This window comes from Rousettus aegyptiacus, unplaced genomic scaffold, assembly GCF_014176215.1.
Source record: "Rousettus aegyptiacus isolate mRouAeg1 unplaced genomic scaffold, mRouAeg1.p scaffold_m13_p_6, whole genome shotgun sequence".
Classification (NCBI taxonomy): Eukaryota; Metazoa; Chordata; class Mammalia; order Chiroptera; family Pteropodidae; genus Rousettus; species Rousettus aegyptiacus.
The window spans coordinates 87,542,918-87,568,352 of record NW_023416309.1 but is presented as its reverse complement, the minus strand read 5'-3'; the positions used below and the strand labels follow the sequence as shown (position 1 = coordinate 87,568,352).

Sequence of the window (25,435 nt, the reverse complement as noted above, 5' to 3'; positions counted from 1 at the left end):
TCTACTTTCTGTTAATATGAATTTGACTACTCTAGATACGATACCTCATGTAAGTGGAAACATAAGGTATTTTCCTTTTTGTGATTAGCTTATTTCACTTAGTATGGTATCTTTTTGAGGCTCATTTATGTTTTAACATAATGAGAATTTCCTTCCTTTTTAATACTGAATAATATTTTATTGTATGTATGTATATAGCACATTTTGTTTGTCAGTTCATTCAATTCCCCCAACATTTTATTTTAAAAAACTATAAACCTCAGGAAGGAAGAAAAAATAGTATTAATATAGAAAACATCTTAAACCCCTCACCTACATTCATCAGTTGTTAATATTTTGCACGTGTGTGTGTGTGTGTGTGTGTGTGTGTGTGTATGAGAGAGGAGGAATATTGCAAAATGTTAAAAATTACACATATCTACATTATATATATAATACAGATATTATATATATACACATATGGTCATACCCAAAAAATTCAGTATTAATACAGTAGAGTAATATTTATGTTTCTTCATTTATTCCCAAAATATCTTTTAACCTATTTATTTTTCTTATTCTTGATCCAAGATCCAGACAAGTATTATATATTATGTTTGGTTTTCATGTCTCTTTAGACTTTAAAATAGTTTTCTTGCCCTTTTTTTTTCTTTCATGACATTTTTAAAAGAATTCTAGTCACCAATTGTCTTGAGGAATGTTTTATAATTTGGATTTATCTGATTGTTTCCTCATGATAAGATACAGGTTAAACAATTTGGTAAGAATACTATATAGGTGGTATTGTTACTTCCCACTGCATCATATCAGGAAACATATCAGTTTGTCTTATTACTAGTTAACTATTTAAGTCAAAGTTGGTTAAACTGGTATCTGTCAGATGTCAACTTGCAAAATATACTTCGGTCTCATATATCATTTCAAAATATGACTATTACTTTTTTTTTACAATCTGAAGTATTTGTATTGTCTGTAGATTGCTTATGAAGTTTGTTCTTTCTCTTAGTCAGATTAGCTGCACTAAGGCTTGACTCTGTATGAGTGTAGAAGAATTCCACAGAACTATAAAATTTGGTGGGTCTGATTTTCTACGACTGTAGATCTCTGAGTAACAGTGAATTTGTGAAACTGTAGTTTGTCATAGTTGAGCCTTAGAAACTTACATATAGCAGATCATACCAGCCCTCACCTCTAATATTTGAGAATCATTTCTGATTTATTCATTTCATTTATTCATATCCTCCAACAGAATTTTGTTACATGCTTAATCTTACAAAGCTATTTAGGAAATAGATAAGTAAAATCCATTTTGTTTACATTAAGAGAATTCAGTGGTCTGCCTAAAAGTAAAACTCGTAAAAATTAAATATGTATATAATTATATAAAGGTAACAGAAAAAGCCAACAATGTTTGAATAAATGTTCTTTAAACTTGTTTTTTGATCTTTTGACATATACATAATTAAGGCTCCCACCTAATGCTAATTTGCCTGCCTAGTTTAGTCATAACTCTAATACAGACATATTTATATTCTAGGTTTGGGTTGGCACCATTGGGTCAGGCCCCAAGGGTCAGAATCTCTGTGCTACTTTCCAGCACACAGAAACATTTGCATTTCAAGATGAAGTAGGAGCACTTTTGTTATCTGTGTGCCAGACTGTAAGCCAAGGAATTTTGTGTTTCTTGCCATCTTACAAGGTAAGGGGATATTTGTTTCTTTTGCCTTTAAAAAATCATGTGGGATTACCATGATAAACTTCCTAGGGTCAGAAGCAACAGGGGAATTAATAGTTTTCTAAATATCATACATCGTTTTACTTATATATCAATTAAGACACTGCCTGATTGTTCTGTGTTTTACTTGAAAATTTAAAAGACTAAGTCTTCAAGCAATGTTAGTTACGTTACATAAGAGGACTATTGATGTGTATGCGGTTTTTATTCTTAGGGCAGCTTGATGTTTTCATAGTTGAAGAGAAAGAACATCCTTTTTCACTTTCATAAATTACACTTTCGAAAGTTTCAGTAATCTTAATCTAAAGTCAAACTTTCTTTGTTGCCCTTCTTTTTACTTTATCTGTCAGGCTAGAAGAAAGGATTTTTCTTGTTTTTAGACTCACTCTGATTTTTTAGCAATATTTTCTTAGTTAAATTCAGTCAATAGTATATCTTGGTCCTTCTAATATTCAAAGCATTAAAACCACATATAATTCTTGAATGATATATTTTTCAAAATCTAAGCTAAATTCAATGTAGAGAAGTGGCATTTCAATTTTTTTATAGGAAGTTATATTTGTAAAGATAGTAGTATAAGTAATATATTGGAACGACAATGTTGATACTTTTGGCTTTCTTATTGTCTTTCCATCTATGTGCATATTGCTATAGTCTGAGTATGACCCTACAAAATTTCGTATATTGAAATCCTAACCTGCAAAGATGACGACGGTGTTAGGAAGTGGGACCTTTGGGAGGTGCTTAAGTTATGAGAATAGAATTCTCACGAATAAGATTAGTGTCTTATAAAAGAGGTTGCAGAGGGATCCCTTGTACCTTCCACCTTGTGAGGACACAGTGAGAAGGTGCCAGCTATGAACCAGAAAGAGGTCTCTCAGGAAGTATGACCACACTGGTCTTGATCTTGGCCTTTCCAGCACCCAGAACTGTAAGCAATGAAATTCTGTTGTTTATAAACTACTCACTCTGGAGTATTTTGTTATAGGAGCTAAGACACATGCTTTGTTAGCCAGAGATGCAGTAAATTAGTCCTCCTGTAGATGAATTGAAGTAATTGCTTTTAGAAGAAAGTTAATCTGATTTTTTATAGGGATTTCTAAAAATAAATGGACTTAAAAATTCTTAATAGAAAGCAATATTTATTTCAGAGTGTGAACATCTATACCATATTATTACATTAAAGAAAACTAATAATTAAGCCTGGAACTAAAATAAAACAAAGTCTTAACACATTAATAAAACCTTTTTATATTTTCTAATCACAGTCATAAAAAGCAAGTCAGGAAATAAATGCCCTGTTGACTAAATGAATCATTTCATTTTTTGCTAGGCTTCAAAGACATGTTAAGAAGGATTCTTTATATGTCAGAAGCAGTTTAGTATTTTTTTTCTTGGTATACATAGAGGAGAACCAAATCTAATCTAAAGTAATTTAAATGGAAAATAACATAATTATCAATAAAAAAGTAACAGTGGAACTTTTGTTTGTTGAACAGCACACCAAACTTTCTGATACTAGTGTTCTCAAACGATATAATTTTCATTAGCCAGTGTCAGTAGTTTAAAATAAAATATATTCTAATTATTAATATATTGAGGCGAAATATCAGTTGATAGAAGGAAAGTAACTACGTGTAAATGGAATGTCACTTCCTAAGTTAATTGTTTTGGAATAGAGATAACAGTATTAATTTTACAGTTGCTGAAATTGACTCCTGATTATTGGGTGACTATAGAGACTACAACATTTAAATATACTTTTTTGCAGATTTTTAATATATTGCATGTATATTAACTCTATAATACATATAAACAATTTCCTTGCTTTTGTACTCACTGAATTCATCATTGTAACTTCTTTTTTTTTGAAACTTTAAAAAGTTTAATGTTATCAAATTAATTTTTATACATAATTAAATAATAATAATAAAATAATTATAATGAAAAACAACAGTTGCCTGCCTCATGCCTCCTTACTTTCCAGTTCCACACCTCAGAGACTTCTTGAATCTTTGATTTATTCCTCTGATATTTATTTTTTTATTAGGTGGAATATGCATAACATAACATTTGTCATTTTAACCATTTTAAGTGTAAAATTTAATGGCATTAAATATGTCCATAATGTATGCAACCATAACCACTGTCCATTTCTAGAACTTTTTAATATCATCCTATACACAAACTTGGCATCCATGAAAGTGACTCCCAAGACCCCCTACCTATAGCCCCTGGTAACCTCTGTTCTACTTTCTCTAAGAATTTGTCTATTCTAGGTACCTCATGTAAGTGGAATTGTACAATATTTGTACTTTTTTGTTTGGCCTATTTCCCGTAGCATAATGTTTCAAGGTTTATCTATGTTGTAACATGTATCATAATTTCATTCCTTTTTATGGCTGAATAATATTCTTTCATACACACACACATAGACACACCAAATTTTGTTTATCCATTTATCAGTTGATGGTCACTTGGATTGTTTCTACATTTTGGCTACTGTGAATAATGCTGCTGTGAATGTTGGCATACAAATACCTGCTTGAGCCCCTGCTTTCAATTATTTTGTATATATGTCTAGAAATGGGATTTCTTGGTCATATGGTAATTCTATATAACTTTTTTTGAGGAACTGACATAGTGTTTTCCACAGTGACTATACAATTTCAGATTCCCACCATCAATGCACAAAGATTTTCATTTTCCCTACATTCTTGACAACATTTTAAATTTTATTTTAAGGGTAATAGCCATCTTGATGGATATCAAATGGCATCTCCCTGTGGTTTTGATTTACATCCTTCTAATGGTTAGTGATGTGCTTATTGTTCCTTTGTATATTTTCTTTGGGGAAATGTCTATTCAAATCCTTCCCTCATACTTGAATAGGTGTTTTGTTGTTATTGTTGAGTTGTGGTGCTTTACATATATGCTTTGTAAATACTATCTCCCATTCTATGAGTTGGCTTTTCACTCTGTTGATAGTGTCCTTTGATGCACAAAAGTTTTAAATTTTAATAAATTTCAATTATCTATTTTTCTTTGGTTATATGTGCTTTTGGTGTCATAACCAAGAAATCATTGCCAAATACAATGTCATGAAGATTTCCCCCTATGTTTTCTCTGAGGTTTTAATAATTTAGTGGTTACATTTAGATCTTTGATCCATTTTGTGATAATTTTTATGTATGGTGTAAGGTATGGATGTACTTCATTTTTGTCTTTGTGTATATCCAGTTTTCCTAGTGCCATTTGTTGAAAAGACTCTCCTTCTCCCATTAAATGTTCTTGCTATCCTTGTTTAAAACTTCTTGACCATTCATATAAGTGGTTATTTCTGGACTTTTTACTCTGCTCTCTACTTTCTACTCTCACAAGGGTGTCTATATATGTTGTTATGCCATTACTGTTTCGATCACTTTAGCTCTGCATTAAGTTTTGAAATCAGTAAGTGTGAATCCTCCGTGTTCTTTTTCAAATTTTTTTCTAGCTCTTTGGAGTTTGTCAAGATTCCTTAGGCATTTTAGGATGGGTTTTTCTATTTCTGCAAAAGAATGCCATTGGGGTTGCATAGAATCTGTATTTTGATATATAACTTTATCCTAATATTGCTTTCCAATCTTGAACATGAGGTATCTTTTTATTTATATGTCTTCTTTAATCTTGTTCACTGGTATTTAGTAGTTTTCATGTAGAAATCTTTCATCTCCTTGGTTAAATTTATCTCTAAGTATTTTTTAAAATTCTATTACAAGTGGAATTGTTTTCTTAATTTTCTCTTTGGGTTGTTTATTGCCACTGTATGGAAATAGAAATGGATTTTTGTGTATTCATTCGACTTTGCTGAATTTATTATCTCTAGAATTTTTTGTGAAATATTTAAGTTTTTATTTATAAGATCTTATCTGCCAACAGAAATCATTTTACTTCTTTCTTACCAATTGGGATGCCTTTTATTTCTCTTTCTTGCCTCATTACTCTGGATAGAACTTCCATTACTGTGATGAATAGAAATGGTGCAAGCTGGCATCCTAGTTCCATTGAGTTTGATGTTAGCGTTTGGTTTTTTATATATTGCTATATCATGTTGAGGAGTTTCTTTCTATTCCTAGTTTATTAATCATTTTTTGTCATTGATGCTTTTTCTGCATTAATTAATAATCATGTAGGTTTTCTGGGGGAAGGGGAAGTCCTTAATTCTATTAATGTTGTGTATTACATTGATTGATTTTCATATGTTGAACCACTCTTGCATTTTGGGAATAAATCCTACTTAATCATTGTGTATAATCCTTTTAGTATGTTGCTGAATTTGCTTTGTGAGTAGTATTTTGTTGAGGATTTTTGCATCGATATTCATAAGGGATATTGGTGTATAGTTTCCTTTTGTAGTGTCTTTATTGGTCTTTGCTATCAGAGTAGTTTCATAGAATAAGTGAGTATTCTCTATTCAGTTTTTTGGAAGAGTTAGTGTAGGATTGGTGTAAATTCTTCTTAATGTTTGGTAGAATTCACAAATGAAGCTATTTGGTTCAGGAATTTTCTTTGTTGGATGTTTTTGATTATGATTCAATCTCCTTACTAGTTTTAAGTCTATTCCGATTTTCTAATTTTTTGTGGTTCAGTTTTTGTAGCTTGTGTTTTTCTAGATTATCCATTTTGGTGGCATACAGTTCTTCATAGTTCTTTTATAATTCATAATTTTTATAATCCTTATTTCTGTAAAATTAGTAGTGATTTCTCCATTTTCTTCTGTGGGTTTAATAATTTGAGTCTTCTCTCTCTCTCTTTTTTTTTCTTAGTCAATCTAGCTAAAGGTTTGCCAATTTTGTTGATCTTTTCAAAGAACCAGTTTTTGGTTTTGTTGATTTTCTCTATTGTTTTCTATTTTTTATTTCATTTATCTTTTCTGTAGTTTTTATTATTTCCTTCCTTCTGCCAGTTTTGGGTTTAATTTGCTCTCCTTGTTCTAGTTCTTTAAGGTATAAAATTAGGCTATTAACTAGAGATCTTTTTTAAAAAAGTGTGCGATTACAGCTATAAATTTCCCTCTTAGCAGTTCTTTCTTTGCATTCCATAAGTTTTGGAATGTTGTGTTTTTATTTTTATGTTTCCCAAAGTATTTTCTAATTTCTCCTGTGATTTCTTCTTTGACCTATTGATTGTTTAAAAAATGTATTGCTTAATTTCTTTATGTTTATGAATTTCCTTTTATTGATTTCTAATTTTATTTCATACATGATCAGAAAAGGTATTTTGTATGACTACAGTCTTTTAAAATTTATTAGGAATTGTTTAGTGGACTAACGTGGTCTCTTCTGGAAAATGTTTCATGTGCATTTGGGAAAAATGTATATTCCTCTGTTGTTGGGTGTTATTTTATACATTTATATTAAGTCCATTTGATTTATAGTGTTCAAGTCCTTTATTTCCTTATCTCTGTTAATTTCTATTTATTATTGAAAGTAGGTTAGCGAAGTCTCCAACTATTACTGTAGAATTGTCAGTTTCTTCTTTCAACTCTTATTGTTTGCTTCATATGTTTTGAGGCTCTAATATTGGCGCATATGTTTATAATTGTATATTCTTCATGAATTTACCTTTTTATCAATATATGGTATCCTTTGCCCTTTGTAACCATTTTTTACCTAAAGTCTCTTTTGTTTGTTATTAGTAATGACACCCTACCTCTCTTTCGATTACTATTTGCATGGAATTTCTTTTTTCATCCTTTCACTTTCAACCTTCACATGTTTAGTTCTGAATGAATCTCTTGTAGTCAACATATAGTTTGACCATATTTTGTTTTGTCTATTCTGCCATGTCTACTTTTTGATTGGAGAGTTTAATCTATTTATATTAAAGTTAGAAATGATAAGAGAAGACTTCAGCTCTTTTGTTATTTGGTTTTTGTATATCTTATAACTTCTGTATTCCTTATTTCCTCATCATTCCTTTCTTTTTTGTTCAGTTGATTTTTTGTAGTTACACATTTTAATTTATTTCTCATTTTCTTTTCTGTATATTTTGTAGATGTTTTCTTTATGGTTACCATGGGGATTATTTATAACATCCTGAAGTTCCAACAGTCTGATTTGAATTGATATCAACTTTATTTTTGTACAAAAACTCCACTTACAGATAGACCCACTTTCCTGCTACTGATGTCACAAATTATTTCTTTATGTGTGCCTCATAACATAGATTTATAATAATTTTTTATGCATTTGCCTTTTAAATCCTGTGGAAAATTAAAAATAGAGTTGCAAACTGAAATTACAGTAATAATACCTTCATGTTTTCCCATGTATTTACTTTATTGGAGACCTTTATATCATTATATGATATTAAGTTATTGTCTAGTGTCCTTTCATTTCTTTTTTAAATTTTTTTGGTCATTTTTAGTTATTTTAATTTTTTTCAATTGTAGTTGGCATTCAGTATATTAGTTTCATGTGTACAGCGTCAAGGTTAGACATTTATATAACTTACAAAGTGATCCTACTTGGTAAGTCTAGTATACTTTTATTTCAAAATGAAGGACTCTTTAACATTTTTTATAGGGCAGGTCTAGTGTAATGAACTCTCAGTTTTTGTTTATCTGGGTATGTCATAATTTATCCCTTATTTGTGAGGGACAGTTTGGCCAGATATAGAATTCTTGGTCATTAGTTTATTTCTTCAACTTTTTTTTTTTTTTTAATGCCTACAGAGCCTGGTATTCCTAGGTAGTCTCCCATCCAAGTACTAACTAGGCCCGACCCTGCTTAGCTTCTGAGATCAGATGAGATTTGGTACGTTCAGGGTGGCATGGCCATAGACTTCTTCAACACTTTAAATATATTTTCCTATCACTTCTGGCCTCCCAAGGTTTCTTATGAGAAATGAGCTTATGATCTATTGAGTATCTTTTGTATGTGATGAGCTGCCTCTCTCGTGCTTGCTCTTCTTTTGTCTTTGTCTTCCTACAGTTTAATTATAAATGTCTTTGAGTGAGTCAGTTTTGATTTGTCCTAATTGAACTTCATTAAGCTTCTTGGATTTGTAAATTTATTTTTAAAATCATATTTAGGAAATTTTTAGCTATAATTTCTTGAAATATTTGAATTGAATGATAATAGAAATACAGAATATCATAATTTATGCAATGTAGCTAAAGTTAAACTTGTAACTTTTAACGGTTATTAGAAAAAATCTTAATCATAATTTAAGTTTCACCTTATCTATAAAAAGAGGGAAATAAACACCAAGTAAGTAGAGGAAAAAAAAATAATGAAGAGTAAAAATCAATAAAATAGAAAGATGAGAAATGCTCATTATTAGAATGTATTAATAAAATAATAAAATCACTCAAAACCAGTCAAAATAACAAAGGAAGAAAAATGATCAATATTAGAAATTACAAGAGAACATCATTACAGTTTCTATTGAACTAAAAAGATGATAAAAGGATATTTTTAACAACTTTATGCCAAGCAGTTAAACAATTTATATGAAGTAGACAAATTCTTGAAAAACACAGATTATCAAAATGGGCTCAACAAGATCAGATAATTCAAATAACATATCCATTGAACAAATTGAAGTAATAAAACCTTTCAACAAATAAAAGTGTAGGCTCAGGTGTCTTCATTGATGAATTCTATCAAGAAAATACCAAATCTGCAAAACTTAAAAAACAGAGGAGAGAACAGTTCGCACCACATCAGGCAAGCATAACTGATACCAAAGCCAAACAAGATTTGACAAGAAAAAACTAAAGACCAACAAAGACCTAAAAGTCAATAACATAAAATTGGCAAATTTAATTTATTAATATAAAAAGAATCGTACATCATAACCAAGCGGGATTTATCCTGGGAGACCAATAATAGTTCAGTCTTCAAAAATCAGCCATTATGATTCACTATATCAAACGAATAAATTAGAAAAACCACATGTTTATCTAAAAAATTGCTGATAAAGCATTTTACAAAATTTAATGTCAATTCATGATATAAACTTTTTAAAAAATTGTTTATTTAAATTAGTTTCAAATCTACATTACATTGGTTAGACATCTATATAGTTCATAAAACGATCGTTCTCCAGTTGCTCCCTCCCTCTCTGACTTTCCACCTAGACAACGTATTAATGCTAACTGCATTCCCTGTGCTGGGTTCCCCATCCCCATGACCATCCATCAGCTACTAATGTGTACTTCTTTAATACTTTGCCCTGTTTTCCCAGCCCCTCAGCCCCAACTCCCTCTGTCTGTTACCAAATTGTCCACTATATTTGTGAGTCCATTTTTGATTAGTTTGTTCTTTTTATTCCTTAGATTCTGCATATAAATGAAATCATGTAGTGTTTATCTTCCTCTATCTGACTTACATACCTTTCAGATCCATCAAGGCAATATCTTTTTCCATGTTTTCCTTTTAGTCTGTGTGTGTCTTTTAATCTGAAGTGAGTCTCTTGTAGGCAGCACATATAGGGTCGTGTTTTCTTATCCTTTCAGCCACTCTATCTTTTGGTTGGAGCACTTAATTCTTGTCCATTTGAGGCACTTATTGATAGGAATGTAGTTGTTACCATTCTTTATTTCTGTTTTTGACACATGTTTTTCTTAAAGAAGTCTCTCCAACATTTCCTGTAATACTGGCTTGGTGGTGATAAATTTAGCTTATTTTTGTCTGGGAAGCTCTTTATCTGTCCTTCAACTTTAAATGATAGCTTTGCTGGATAAAGTATTCTTGGTTGTAGATCGTAGGTCTTCATTACATCGAATATGTTGGTCTAAGGTCTTCTGTCCTGTATAGTTTCTTTTGAGAAATCAGCTGCCAGTCTTATGGGTGCTCCCTTGTAGGTAACTAACTGCTTTTCTCTTGCAATATTTAAGATTCTCTCTTTGTATTTAACCTTTAGCATTTTAATTATGATGTGTCTTGGTGTGGGCCTTTTTGGATCCCTAGTTTTTGGGGTTCTCTGAGTTTCCTAGGGTGGTACGTCTATTTCCTTCACCAGGGTAGGGAAGTTTTCTGTCATTATTTTTTCAAATAGCTTTTCAGCATCTTGTTTTCTTTCAGGTATGCCAATGAGACATATATTTTGACCTTTAATAGTGGCTCATAGGCTCCTTAAATTATTTTTGTAGTCTTGGTTTCTTTTTTCTTGCTATTCTGATCGTCCTTGGCTTTCCCATCCTCATATTGGTCATTTGATCCTCTTCTTTATTCACTTTGTTTATTCCATTTAATATACTTCTCATCTCAGAAAATGTGTTCTTCATTTCAGACTGGTTCCTTTTTATAATTTCCATTTCTATTTTTATGTTTTTTATCTCTTTTGTTGAAGTTCTCACTAAATTCATCTACATTTCCCATAAGTTCATTGAGCATCTTTATAACCAGTGTTTTGAACTCTGCATCTGTTAGATTACTTGACTCCATTATTTCTGGATCTCTGTTCTGTTCTCTCATATGGTTTCTGCTTCTTTGTCTTCCCATTTTGGCTGCCTTTCTGTCTTGTTTCTATGTAGTAAGCAAAGCTCCTAAGTTTCCTAGTCTTATTAGTGTGGATTTATGAAGTAAGTGTCCAGTGGCACAGTCCTGAGAGGGGTTTAGCTGCAAGCCAAATTTAGCTCCAGCCTGTGCCCCTCTGGGGCCACCTCTTAAGATTCAGTAAGCAATCCACAGATGCTGTGCTTATAGTTGCCTCAAAAGACCACACCAGAAACCAAGGCCAGCTGGTTCCAGTGTGAGTCTAGGTGCTTCTCAGCAAGGAGCACCTGACTCACTGAGGATATACCTGGATGTGGCTTGTTTGGGGCTGCGAGTTGGGGGAGGTGGAGTTGCAGGGAATTCTCTGGGCATAGGGACCTCTGTTATCCAGTTTGATGACATCACGGCTATTGCGGTGCTTTGTCTGTGCATTGGGAAGAAGGAGGGCTCAACAAGGAACAATGGAAACTGCCAGGACTTCTATACAGAGCGAGTCTCACCTTGGCTCTCACTCTGACAATGTCTCCCTGTAATTCTGTGGCACCCCCTGTGTGTAGCCAAATCGGCACTGGTGTTCCAAATGAGCAGGTTTGTCACTGTGAAAGTCCACTCATGATAGCAGCCCTTTAAGAGGCGTCTGCCCCTGCCACAGCCTCCATTCCATTCAGCCACTGGGACACAGGTAACCTCGTGTCCTGGCCCTGTCCTACCTTCTGCCATTGCAGGGTGATTTCTTAGATTTCTCCCTAGTTGTATAGCTTGTTCATCTAGATCCCAGGCAATTTTCCTTGCTGCTTGCTCCTTGTTTCCGTCACAACTTTGATTTGGTTGCCAGAGGGATGAACAGAGCCTCTATCATCTGTGCCATTTTTTTATGATATAAACTCTTAGTAAACAAAGAACAACCTGATAAAGGGAATCTATGAAAAACTTACAGGTAACATTCTGCTTAATGTTGTAAGACAATACCTCTTTTGCCTACTTTCTCATTACAGTCATACACTGCTTAACAATGGGAATACATTCTGATAAATGCATCAATAGGTGATTTCATCATGTGTGAACACCAGAGTGTACTTTCATACACCTGGGTGGTATAGCCTATGACAAACCTAGGCTATATGGTATTGCTTGTAGGCAATAAGCCTTTATAGCATGTTACTATGCCAAACAACACAAGATGAAATCAAGCATAAGAGAAAATGATACAGTCAATAGACACAGTAAAAATGAGATGTATGAGGCTGCTAGTGGCATGGCATAGTATTTTACAGCAAACTTTTAATTAAAATTTATATTAAATATTTTTTAAATATTAAAAATATTTTAAAGTACTTTTTCTGAAATGATTAAAAGTATAGTATAATAAATATATAAGCTAGTAACAGTCATTTATTATCATTATCAAGTATTATGTACAGCACAGAATTATGTGTGCTATATTTTTATGTGACTGGCAGCACAGTAGGTTTGCTTACAATAGCATCACCACAAACACCTGAGTAGTGAGTTGTGCCATGACATTACATTGACTGAGATGTCACTAAGCACTAGGAATTTTTTAGCCTCATTATAATTTTATGGGAGCACTGTCATATATTTGGTCCATAATTGACTGAAACCTCATTTTGTGGCACATGACTATACTTCTGTTCAACATTGTGCTGTATCCAATGCAGTAAGGCAAGAAAAGGAAATAAAAGTTATAAAAGTTTGAAAAGATGAAATTAAATTGTTTTTACTGAGACATCATGATTTTATCCTTTTATCCTTTATCATGATTTTATCCTAAGGACTTCCTTCACAAAAATAGCTATTAGAATTAATAACTACATTTAGCAAGCTCTTAGTCTAGAGAATGGCAATGTACATAAACAGATCATATTGTCTATAGTAGTAATTAATTCTTAGAAAATGAAATTTAAAACAATACCAGTTAAAATAACATTAAAAAGCATGAAATTTTATGTGTGATGTGCATGACCCAAACACTGAAAAATACAAAACATTTTTGAGAGAAATTAAAGCCTATATATGAAATCTGTATGAAAGTAGAGAGATATATTGTTCATGAGTTGGAAGTCTCAGTATTGATAAGGTGTCTCTTCTCTTGAACTTTGTCTACACATTCAAGCCAATTTTTGTAAACATTCTAATAGGATTTTTTTTTTTTTAGAACTTGACATGATTCTATAATTCACACAAAAATGCAGATTACATAGATATTTTTAAATTCTAGAAAAATAAGTGTTTGTGTATACACACTCATTGTCAATTGGCTTTTGACAAACATGATAAGGAAATTTAATAGAGAAGAAATGGGACACTTCGATAGATGTGGATTAAAACAAATATTGACACCTCATAACCTTATACAAAAATTAACTCAAAACACACAAATACTGGTACTTTGTAACCTTACACAAAAAATAACTCAAAATTATTCATGTATCTAAACATAAAAACTAAAACATAAAAGCTAAAACATAAAAGCTAAACATCAAAGTAAAATCACCTCTTCAATAACTTAATTTCCTAATTCAGTCACATTCTGAGGTACTGGGGATTAAGGCTTCAACATATCAATTTTGGGGAAGAACAGGTCAGCCTATAACAGGGCATAAAGGAACATTTTATAAATGTAAATGTTTCATATTTTGATTATAGTGGGAGTTTCTTGGGTACATGTATTTTTGAAAACTCATTGAGCTATTCACTTAAAATGGTTGTATTTTGTTAAATATAAATTATACTTCAATAAAGTTGCTTATTTAAACAGCAAAATGTCAGCCTAGACAAAACAGAAGAATTATCATTGAAAATCTGATTAGAATTTCATTAAAATGTATTTATCTGGAAAGGGTAATATAAGATGTGTGTCTATATTATGCAATGTTTTTGTATCCTTCAGTAAAATTAGGTGGTTAAACCAACAATAAAACAGTGCCCTTAACACTTTCCCTTTAACAAAAGTGCAATAAGCAAATAATAAATACATTCTGCCTTTCATTAGATCAGCTAGTATTCTAATATAAATAAATAGCTGAAAAATGAGCTTTTTGATATAAAAATCTGTATGTTTGAATGTAGTTTAAATTTAGTTGTAAAATGAATGCTTAGAATTGTTGTTTATACAGTTTACATGCCATGAGTTTTTAGGTAATCAATCATATAGTTCACATTCCCAACAAGTTGCTACTTCACATTTAAGAAGTTTAGAATGTTAAATAATGAAGGCACAAAAGGCAAGCAAAAGTTCAGCTAAAGCAAATTATCAGCCAGAAAAAGAAGAAAGGTATGATATTTAAAGATTTAAAAAGGGCATATAAAATAATAAAATATTGTTTTAATTTCTAAATATGTCTATATTGATGATAACTTTAAGATCAAAATGCTATTAACATCTAATATTAGATACCATTTCATAATTATGACATAACAGGCACAGTTGATAAAGTATTATTGTGTTATAAACATATAATTCACAATTCTTAAACATATCTAATTATAACATTGTACATAGCTTCCATAGACAGATCAGCAGTTATGATGATAAATCAACTAAAGTTTATGGACATTAGCACTTTCCATTGGATACTTTGTCTTTGGTAAGACACCAGGTACCAGGCCTTTCTACATCTTAATGTAGACATATTGGCAACAGGAATGCTAATGGTTTTTATCATAATCTTGTTTAAAGGCATCTTATATTTCTAAGTAATTTACTTAACTGATATTGTGATACCCTGTATCAGTTCTGGTACTCATTTTCAGATATTTTTTTGCTAGTATCACTATTGGTTTTTATCACAAATAATACTTTTTTAGTGTATACTCACCTTGTCTTCTAACAATAAAAATAAATCTTAAAAATGACAATTGTAACCATAAGTCTTCATAGTACTTTCTAAATAAATGAAAATTTAAGCAAAATTAAGAGCATTCATTTTATTGTAATAAGCATCGCATAATGTTATGTTGGAATAGAGTTTTCATAGCATATATTTATACTCTATGGGTTTAAAAAGATCCACAATATATGGGTTATTTTTTCTTCCTATGTAGTAGGTGGTTACCATACTAAAATTCATTTATTGTGAAACAGTAAAATTAAAGACATAAGTTTTGAAAATTGGTGTATGATGCTGAGAGTAATTATTTCTTCACAATAAAAAAATGTTTAAAACAATGGCAGTGCCTCTAAAAAAATCAGTATTCTAGCACAGAGAAAGTTTTCTTTTTTAATTTATAATTTTAAGGTAGTTTCTACTATCTAATTACTCATTTTGGTTCTTGTTATGTTTTTTCAAAATATTGAATTCTTGAAAATTCACAAGTCTTCTAATCATCTTTAAAATTTTTTAAATTAATCTTAAATTGTTCTTTTTTCTGTTTTTATAAGGAAACTTTATTTCTAATATAATTTACATATCACATATTTCACCCCTTTAAAGTATAGAATTCAGTAGTTTTTAGTATATTTACAAAGTTGTACAACCATGGCTGCTGTCTAATTCCAGAACATTTTCTTCACCCTCAAAAGAAACCCCTTATCCATAGTAGCAGTCAGTTCCAACCCCTACCTCCCCTTATCTCTGATAACCACTCATCTACGGCTTTTCATATAAATGGAATCATACAATATGTGGCTGTTTGTGTGTGGCTTCTTCACTTAGCATAATGTTTTCAAGGTTCATTTGTGTTGTAGGATGAATCAATACTTTATTCTTTTTTTATGGAAAAATATTTCTTTTATTTTCAATCTATTCATATTCTTGAATTTAAAGTGTGTCTTTTGTAGACAGCATATAGTTGGATCATTTAAAAAAAAATCTATTCTGTTAAACCCTGCCTTTTAACTAGAGTATTTACTCTATTTACATTTAATGCAGTTATTGGTAAGTTTTTACACCTTGCTGTTTGTTTTCTGTAGGTTATTTTTTTCCTCCTTCTCTTCCTCCATTGCCGCCTTTTTATGTGTGTTAAATAGATTTTTTTCTAATGTGCCATTTTAATTTCCTTGAGTTTCTTTTAATATATGTGTTAGTTTCTTAATGGTTGTCCCAGAAATTAAAATAAACATCTTAATTTATAACAATGTAGTTTGGATTGATACTAATTTAATTTCCGTAGTATGTAAAAACTTTGATCCTAAATGGTTGCATTATGTTTTACTTTCCTTGTGCTATTATTATCATAAAAATTATATATTTATGCATTGTGTGTTTATCAACACAAATTTATAATTATTGTCTATGCAATTGCCTTTTAAATCAGATAGACAAAAAGTTAAAAGATAAAATGCATTTATACTGTTTTTTGTATTTACCTATGTTGTTACCTTTACCAATGCTCTTTAATTTTTTGTGGGGATTTAAATTACTATCTAGTGTCCCTTAAAATTCATTCTTAATTGGAGTTCGAGTTGTAATCTACTGTCATTATCCTGGAGCCCTGTTGAGGTGTGGTAAGGCATGGGGAAAAGGATAGCATCCTCTAATTCTATGATTAAGTCTCAGTCTTTTGGTGCCCTGTGTCCCTGGGCTGTAATCTTCACTTGTGTTTCTTAACTCTTTATTCGTCTCCTTAGATGAGTCAGAAAATATAGAGGGATCTGGAGTTCAGGTAATTTTCCTTTCCTCCAAATCAGATAATGCTCTGGCAATGTCTTCTCCCATTGGGAGGCGTTTGTTATAGGAAATGCCTCATCTATTTCACAATGATTACTTTCCCCCTGCTGGAAATAGGAAGGTTTTTCTTTACTTTTTACTAGTAGGGTTCCAGAAGGTCATATCTGCAAAAATGTAGAGGATGCTTAGGACTGCTGCTCCTAGGAGTTTCTCACCTTTACATTAGTATATATTGTGCCTCTAGCAGTTTGTCAAAATTATCATTTAAGTGTTTCTGTGAATTTATGCTTCTAGTGGCTTCTGTCCCCCATAAGCAGATCTGGACTATGATTCTCTGTTCACCTGTCTCTCCAGCTTTCAGGGTGGCAGTTACCTTGTGACCTGAATTCTCTGATGTGTCCAAAAAAAGTCATTGATTTTTCAGTTTCAGTTTTTTTCTTGATGTCAGATGGTTGTGATAACCTCCAAATTCTTAACATATGGGAGCTGAAAGTGGAAGTCCTAATTTTTTCTTTAAAAGTGTATTTTCAACTGTGTTTCAGAATATACTTAATATAATTTACTTAAAACATCAAACCAACACAGTATAATAGTCTTTTGTCAGTATCATTGTCAGCCGTTACTCAGTACAGTGACTGGAGTTATTAAATGTATCCCTTCCTCTATTTTTCATTCTGGAGGAGTTTGACATTGGATATGCAGAAGGCACAAGAGCTTACATTAGAATTTATTTCAGGGGGAAATTTGGGACCAAGATTGAAATATAAATAGAAGAGTTTTATTAGTTTTCTATTGTTGCGAAACAAATTACCACAAATTTAGCACCTTAAAGCAACATACATTTATTATCTCTTTTGTTGAGTCAGAAGTCTTAGCTAGATTTTCTCCCCAGGTTCTCACAGAGCCGTTAGGGGTCAGCTGGGATTACAGTCTCATTAGAGACCTGATTGGGGAAAGGTAAGTGCCTTTAGTTTGTTGGCAGAATTTATCTCCTTGTGGGTATAGGACTGAGATACCTAGTTTCTTACCAGCTTTTGCCTAGAGATGGCTCTTATGTCTCAGAAACTACCCTCAGGTCCTAGTTGTGTGATTCTCTTAACCACATGGCAGCTTACTTTTTCAAAGTCAACAGGGTGTCTCAGAAGGGGTAGTCTGTCTTTTAAGGACTTTTACCTAATTAAGCCATGTCCATCCAAGATTATCTCCCTTTTGAGTAACTCAGGTTCAGTTGGACCTTAATCGCATCTGCAAAATCCCTTCACCTTTACTACTAATATGTAACCTAATCATGGAAGGGTAATCTTATTTACATTTATCCTACTCATACTCAAGGGGGAGGAGTTACACAGGTTGTGCAGAGGGCAGGAATCTTGGAGGTTATTTTAGACTTCTTCCTACACTGGGTTAAATTTGTCAGGGTAAGAAAAGAGTTAAGGAGAGCCATTGGGATAAAGATTTACTACTTTCGCATAAGCAGAGAAAATTAAAGTGAAATGACATTTGTGAAATGTAGTCAGGTGGAAAAGGCATCATGACTGGAACTTAGTAAGTTCTCCATAGATGCTTGCCGAATGAACACGTAACTGAGTTGATATTAACTCTTTTTCCAAATCATTCTTATTGTACCTAAAATCAGAGATACTAACACTATCCCTGTGATGCGCCATAATTTAATACGTTCTAATTCTACATATTAGTGTTTATTCTATTTGAGAGGGAAATTTTAATACGTTTAATTGGACTTCTTTAAAATACCAAAATTATATACATTGAAAACCTTGATTATATTACATTTAAGATTTTTCTGGGAAATTTAGAGGCTTCATTTTTATTTTTATTTTTATTACTCCATCCACTGAGGACATAGTCACTAAATTTGTATTCTCTGAAAAGATCTGTGCTAAGACCTGTTGAAGGTTCAAAAAATAAGTTATCTCTTTAAGAGGATTTCAGGTTGGTAGTGGTATAAAATATGTATAGAGATCCCTCTGGTAGTTGATAAATTCTTTAATCATTAGGGTGGTAAATAAAAGTGATGTGGACTTAAGAGTAAGAAAAGACCACATTTGATTGAATGAAGCAGGGGAGCTTCTTAGAGGAGATGGTATTTTAATGTGTGGTATAAAAATGGCCCCCTAATATTCCTGGCCCCTGTTGGATACACTCCTTCTCCCATTAATTCAAATACTAATCTAGGTACTGCTGTGAAGGAATTTTGCATATGAAATCAGTTGACCTTAAAAATGGGGAGAGTTATCTAGTTGGCTCTAATTTAATCACAGAAGACTTTAAAAGCAGAGAGTGTTCTACAGTTGCAAAAGAGGAAGTCAGAGAGACATGATCTAGCAGGGCTAGAAGAAAGCAGACATCCATGCTGTGAGCTGACTGGTGGGGCATGTGGCCAGGAATTACAGGTGGCCTGTGGGAGCTGAGAGCAGTTCTGGCCCACAGCTAGCAGAAAAATGAGAGTAATAGTCCTACTGCTAGTAGGAAATGAATTCTGCCAACCACCAGTCACCTTGGAAGAGAATCCCAAGTCCAACATGAGAACTGCAGCCATGGAAAACACCTTAATTTCAGTCTAGTGATACTCTGAACAGAGAATTTAGTTGTGCCATGCCTGGACTTGTGACCTACAGAAACTCTGAAATAGTAAATGGATGTCGTTTTTATGCTACGATATAGATGAACTTGGAGGACATTATGCTGAGTGAAATTAGCCAATCACAGAAAGACAAAGACTATATGATTCCATTTATATAAGATATCTAGAATAGTCAAATTTATGGAGACAGAAAGTTAGAAGTGTAGTTGCCAGGAGCTGAGGGAGGAGAGTAATGCGGAGTTGTTTAATGGGTATAGTTTTAGTTTTCCAAGATGAATAAAGTTTTGGAGATTTGTTGTACAATAATGTGAATACACTTAACACTACTGAACTATACAGCTAAAAATGGTTAGGACAATAAATTGTATGCTTTGTGTATTCTACCACAATTTAAAAAGAATTATTTTTAAAAATGGGTGTTTTAAGTTACTGAGTTTGTAGATAATTTGTTATACAGCACATGTTCATAGTGTTGTGTCTACTTAAAATCCACTCTCTGACTTTTTTTATTATCGAGATATTTTATACTCTACATCCAACTCAAAGGTTTACTCTATTAAGCCATCCTTAATCCCCAAGCAGTTAGTCGGTCTTTCCTCTGCCTAGCCACGTGTGTCGATAATAGCACTTACCACATTGTATTTTAAGCATTTTTCTTTTGGTTATTCTCTACTAGGTTGTAAAGTGGTATTTTTCTTTTCAAAGGATTTCACCTTCAACGGGTTTACAGCATATTCAGGTTGGCATTACTATAGTGGTTGCTTCTTAGTTGTTTTCTTCTCACAGCTTAGCTTCTACTTAAATTCTAATAGTGCAAGTACACTGACATCATTATAGTTTACTTTAATTATTAGCCTTTTAACAGAGGAATAGAAAGTAAATTGCCTTTTGGGGGGAGGAGGGGCTACAATTAATCTAATCAGGTACGGAATGAAACAGATGAATTTGTGTGAATAAATTTATTTGTTCAGATTTCAGCCAACATTTACTAAGCCAGTACTTTTTGACTCTAAAGTAGCTAAATTAAAGAGCTAAGAATTTATTCCATACATAAATAGATATTTGGTTCTTGTTTTCTGGTCACGAGATTTCAACAAAGTAGATATCATGAGGAACTATATGAATTATTTCCGAAATTCCATTTGGAATTTTTTACATTGTAAGTATCATTGTGTATTTTTATCAGAATGTATCAATAAATAACTCAGTAAATAAACACCAGTATCAGTAGTACAACTCTAACACTTTAAGAGTACTTATTCTTTTAACAATTATGTGAGGGGATTTTCCTTATCAGAGAAGACTGTAAGACCTTGCCTTTTTATTTAGATAGCAAACGACTACAAAGGATCCTACTTTCACTTCAGGATGGTATTCCTCTATATTTATCTCTCTAGTGCATTACTCATGCATCTATATTTGTTGAACATTTGATTTTAAAATATAACCGAGCCTCTTGAAGTGAAGATGCTAAGTCAGATATCACTAAATAGCCACCGTATAGGAAGTTGTTTCAATAGAAATTCATATTTTTGGTTTTCTCATATTTTATGTTTGAATATAGCAGGAATTAAGGGTATACTCATTTTTGCTGTAATTTAAAAGATTATGAAAAATACTTTATTTTCCATTTTTATTACTATTTATAAGAAACTATATTTTATTCTTAACATGTGCCACCTATAGGTACATGTAACTGAATAAAAGTAAACACTTCTTAAATACTAGTTAACTCATGAAATGAATAGTGAAGAATACAGATGGAAGAATAGGACAAATTTTAGCTATAAGTAAATTATGTGAAAAAGATTACAAAAGATGGTAGTCTGTTTAGGCAGGCCTATTAAAAGCATTAAGACGAGTACTGGCTATTAAAGTGAGTAAATGGCAATATTATAAAGTTAAACACATGCCAAAAAGCATTTTCCAGAGGACTAGGATTGTAACAATACCATTAATGAGGGCAAAAAGGTTTTAATGCAATTTGCACTTTCTAAAGTTTCAAAAAGAGGCTTTGAGTTAGTGCATTATTAATGTACTGAACATCTGGAACTGTGTAAAAGCTATAGACATTGAGCAAATGCAGGATTTCCCCACTAGGCTGCATTCTAACTTATTGCCTCCCTGGTGAGATACTGGTTTTAAGAAGTTTGAAAAAATAAAATGACGATATCCAGATAAGGCATACACATTCCAGAGTGTCTTATAATTTCTGAGATCTGACTTAAAAAAAAAAAAGTCTCTGAGTTTATGAAATTAAAGTGATGTGAACACCAATCAATAGATAAAATTACCTCTATCACTATGTTGGCTAGTCTCTCTGTATGTGAATAGTATTTGCCTTTTATGAGTTAAGTAAACTATTTTATAATAGAGATAACTCACATTTTTCATATATTTTAAGTCTCAAACCTTGAGAAATGGCTCCGTCATTTCTTTCCTCTAAGTTATTTGATTTTTAGGTGCCTAATTATATGATACGTAAGAGAATTTAAAAACCAGTTGAATTATGTGTGTGTTTAGTTATTTGTTTGATTTTTCTGGCAAGAGGAACGTAATTATGATGTATAAATAAATGTGTGGTTTGAGTGTCACCTGCAATTTGAATGGAAAAGCTGTAGACCTAAATATTTTCTTATCTAAAACTGAACATTTGCTATAGATGATTTTCACCAAAATAATCATTATTCTTTGCTATAGAGCTACACTCCAAATTTACACATGGCCCCTGTATAATCCTTAATGGAACACTTTTGAGGTACTTTTTAAAAATCTCCACTGAAGAGATTAAAATGAATACATTGTGTTTTGTGAATGTCTCATAATTACCAAATTCCCCCTTTTTAACCTCTTGTACTTCTTGTACCTCCTTACCAGAACTAAAATCTGGATGCCGTAGTCCCCCCCTTATCCGTGGTTTCAGTTACTTGCAGTCGACTTCAGTGTGAAAATATTAAGTGAAAAAATTCCAGAAGTATACAGTTCATAAGTTTTAAATTGTGTGCTATTCTGAGTAGCATGTGAGTTCTGTCACTGTCCCACTCCATCCCACAGGGGATGTGAGTCATCCTTTTCTCCAGTAGATACCCACACATTAGTCACTTAGTAGCCATATTGGCAGAAGTCAAAAAAAGTGTCTGTGTCATTCCCCTCACTTCCTCTCATCACAGAGACATTGTATTATCTAACATCATCACAAGAAGGGTGATTATAGTAAAATAAGATATTTTGAGAGATTCACAGTTCACATAACTTTTATTAGTGTTTATTTTATAATCGTTTTATTGTTGTTAATCTCTTACTGCGCATTTATAAGTTAAACTTTTATCATAGGTATGAATAAAACATAGTATAAATAGAGTTCAGTACTAGCTACAATTTCAGGTATCTGTTGGGCCCTTAGAATGTATCCCCTGTGGATAAGAGGGACTACTGTATACCTAGAGGACATGTATTTCCTATTTGGCTCTTTCATCTTGTGACATTTTCTCTATAGTACCTCAGGTATGAAATCCTATTTATTCTTCATCTCTTTCTAAATTTTTACTTCTCTATTATTTTCTGAGGATGGAAAGGAAGAAAGGACGGAAGGAGGGAGAGACAAAGAAAAACTCACCAACAAAAACTAGTATCTGACCTCAGGTCTCTCATCTTTATTGACATCTTGCAAATCACTTGAATACTCCTTTTTATTATTATTATTAAGGACTTTGACACCTTATTTTACAGTTTCCCCCCCTTCCCTTTCTTTCTTCTATTTTAGACCTTACTTTTTCATTCATTTATTAAATTCATTCAACAAATATTTATTAGTACTTCCATGTGTCGGGTACTGTTCTAGGTACTAGAAAATCAGCAGTGAGCAAAACAAATAAAAATCATTTTTTTTATGGAGGTAATATTCCAAGGGTGAGAGACAGAGAATAAACCAGACACAGAAAGATACTAATATATTAGATGGTGTCACGGACTGAAAGTTTGTGTCCCCCCAAAATTCATATGCTAAAGCCCTAACCCCTTAGTGTGGCTGTATTTGGAACTGGAGTCTCTAAGAAAGTAGTTAAGTTTAAATAAGGTCATAAGGATGGGACCCTGATATGATAGTATTAGTGTCTGTATAAAAAAAGATACCAGAAATCATGTTCTTTCCTTGCTAATGTGAGCACAAAGGAAAAGTGGTGTGAGGACTTAGCAAGAAGGTGGCCCTCTGGAAGCCTAGAAGAGAGCCTCACTGGGAACTCAATCAACCACCACCTTAATCTTTAACTTCCCAGCATCCAGAACTGTGAGAAATAAATTTCTTTTTAAACCAGTTTGTCTGCAATATTTTTTCCAGATTTATTGAAATGTTATTGACATATAACATGTAAGTTTAAGGTATACAGTGTGATGATTTGATTCTTGTATAGATTGTGAAATGATTATGCAGTATTTTTTATGGTAGCCTGAGTGGACTAGTAAGTGTTATGTAGGAAAATAAAGTAAAGAAAGGGGACATGAGAATCCTGGGAGAGTGGGGAGAGAGGTGGTTTAGAATTTTAATTAGATGATTCTAAGGCCTGTCAGGTGACATTGAGAAAATAACTAAAGGGAGAGTAGAAGCAGACTATTCTGATATGGGGCAACAATGTTCAGACAGAGGGAATATTGAGGTAGGACAGTACCTGGTTTGTTTGAGCAACAAGAAGACTACTGTGAGGTCAGAGAAGTAGCTGGCGTAAAATCATGCCACAGTAAGGATTTGGTTTTCTAAATGCAGCAGGAAGCCAGTTGAGGCTTTAGATTTAATTTTAAAAAGATTATGCTGGCTGCTATATAGAAAATGGATTATAGAGAGTAAGGCGACTGTGTAGGAGTCTACTGTAATGTCATGTGAGAGATGGTGGTGCCTTGGACCACTGCTGTAGCAGTATTTGGAGACTATATATGATTTGAAAGTGCTGGCAGGATTTAATGATGGATTGGATGTGCAGTATAATAGAGGGAGTAAGGTGTTCTTACTGGGCTTTTTACTTTATGTGTACTTTACTGGTAGTTAATCTCATCTGTGTTAATTCTATTACTGACATCTATTGTCTTGGTTTCCCAGTTTATAATTCAATTCTGATCTCTAAATACCACACACTAAAGAGAAAACTCTCTTCTTTTGTGTCTCTCTATTCTCAGTAATATACTGCTTCTGACTCCAGATGTGTGGGGTTTTTATAGATCAAGGAATTCTGCAATCCCCACACCCCCCTCCCTCAGCTAGGTGCCTTACAATTTATCTCAATTCCGGCACCACCCACCTACAGATAGCATCGGATTCCACAGATTAAGGGCTCAATCCCACAAGACCCTCCACTTCCAATGCCAATCTGTGATTCAGGTTATTACCTGTGCTTCTGACTGACTGGCCATATATTGGAGGTTCCACGACCCCCTCAGATTCAGTTAATTTTCTAGAGCGGTTCACAAAACTCAGAGAAACACTGACTTACGTTTACCAGTTTGTTATAAAGGATACAGATGAACAGCCACATGAAGAGGTGTATGGGGTGAGGTCTGTAAAGATCCCAAGCACAGGAGTTTCTGTACCCATGGAATTGGGTGTACTACCCTCTGGCAGTACACCCAATTCCATGGGAACAGAAACTCTGAGCTCTATCCTTTTGGGGTTTTGTAGAAGCTTCCTTACTTAGGCATGGTTGATTAAGTCATTAACCATTGGCAGTTGATTCAATCTCTAGGCTTTCTCCTCATCCCTGGAGGTCAGGGGTGGGACTGAAGAGTTCCAGCCCTCTAATCACATGGTTGACTCCCCTGGCAACCAGCCACCATCCTTAGGTTACTTCGGGGCTGTCCAAAAGTGACCTAATTAAATATACTCAGGTGTGGTTGAAAGGGGCTGGTTATAAATAAATCATTTCACCTTTATGGCTGTGGAGCTATTACAAGAACTGGGAAGAAAAGATGTCCCTATAGCTTTTATTGCTCAGGA

General features: G+C 32.8%; 1 protein-coding gene and 1 pseudogene across 1 annotated transcript in view; one reads left to right on the top strand and one right to left on the bottom strand.

The window, feature by feature from the left end:
- Nucleotides 1-25,435, top strand: part of BRIP1 (BRCA1 interacting protein C-terminal helicase 1) — a 145,413-nt gene that overhangs the window by 65,327 nt on the left and 54,651 nt on the right. Inside the window, 1 exon segment of the mRNA XM_036222337.1 lies at nucleotides 1,538-1,699. Within this exon segment, the coding sequence (XP_036078230.1) occupies nucleotides 1,538-1,699 (162 nt within the window).
- On the bottom strand, nucleotides 8,442-8,560 carry LOC118604650 (annotated as a pseudogene).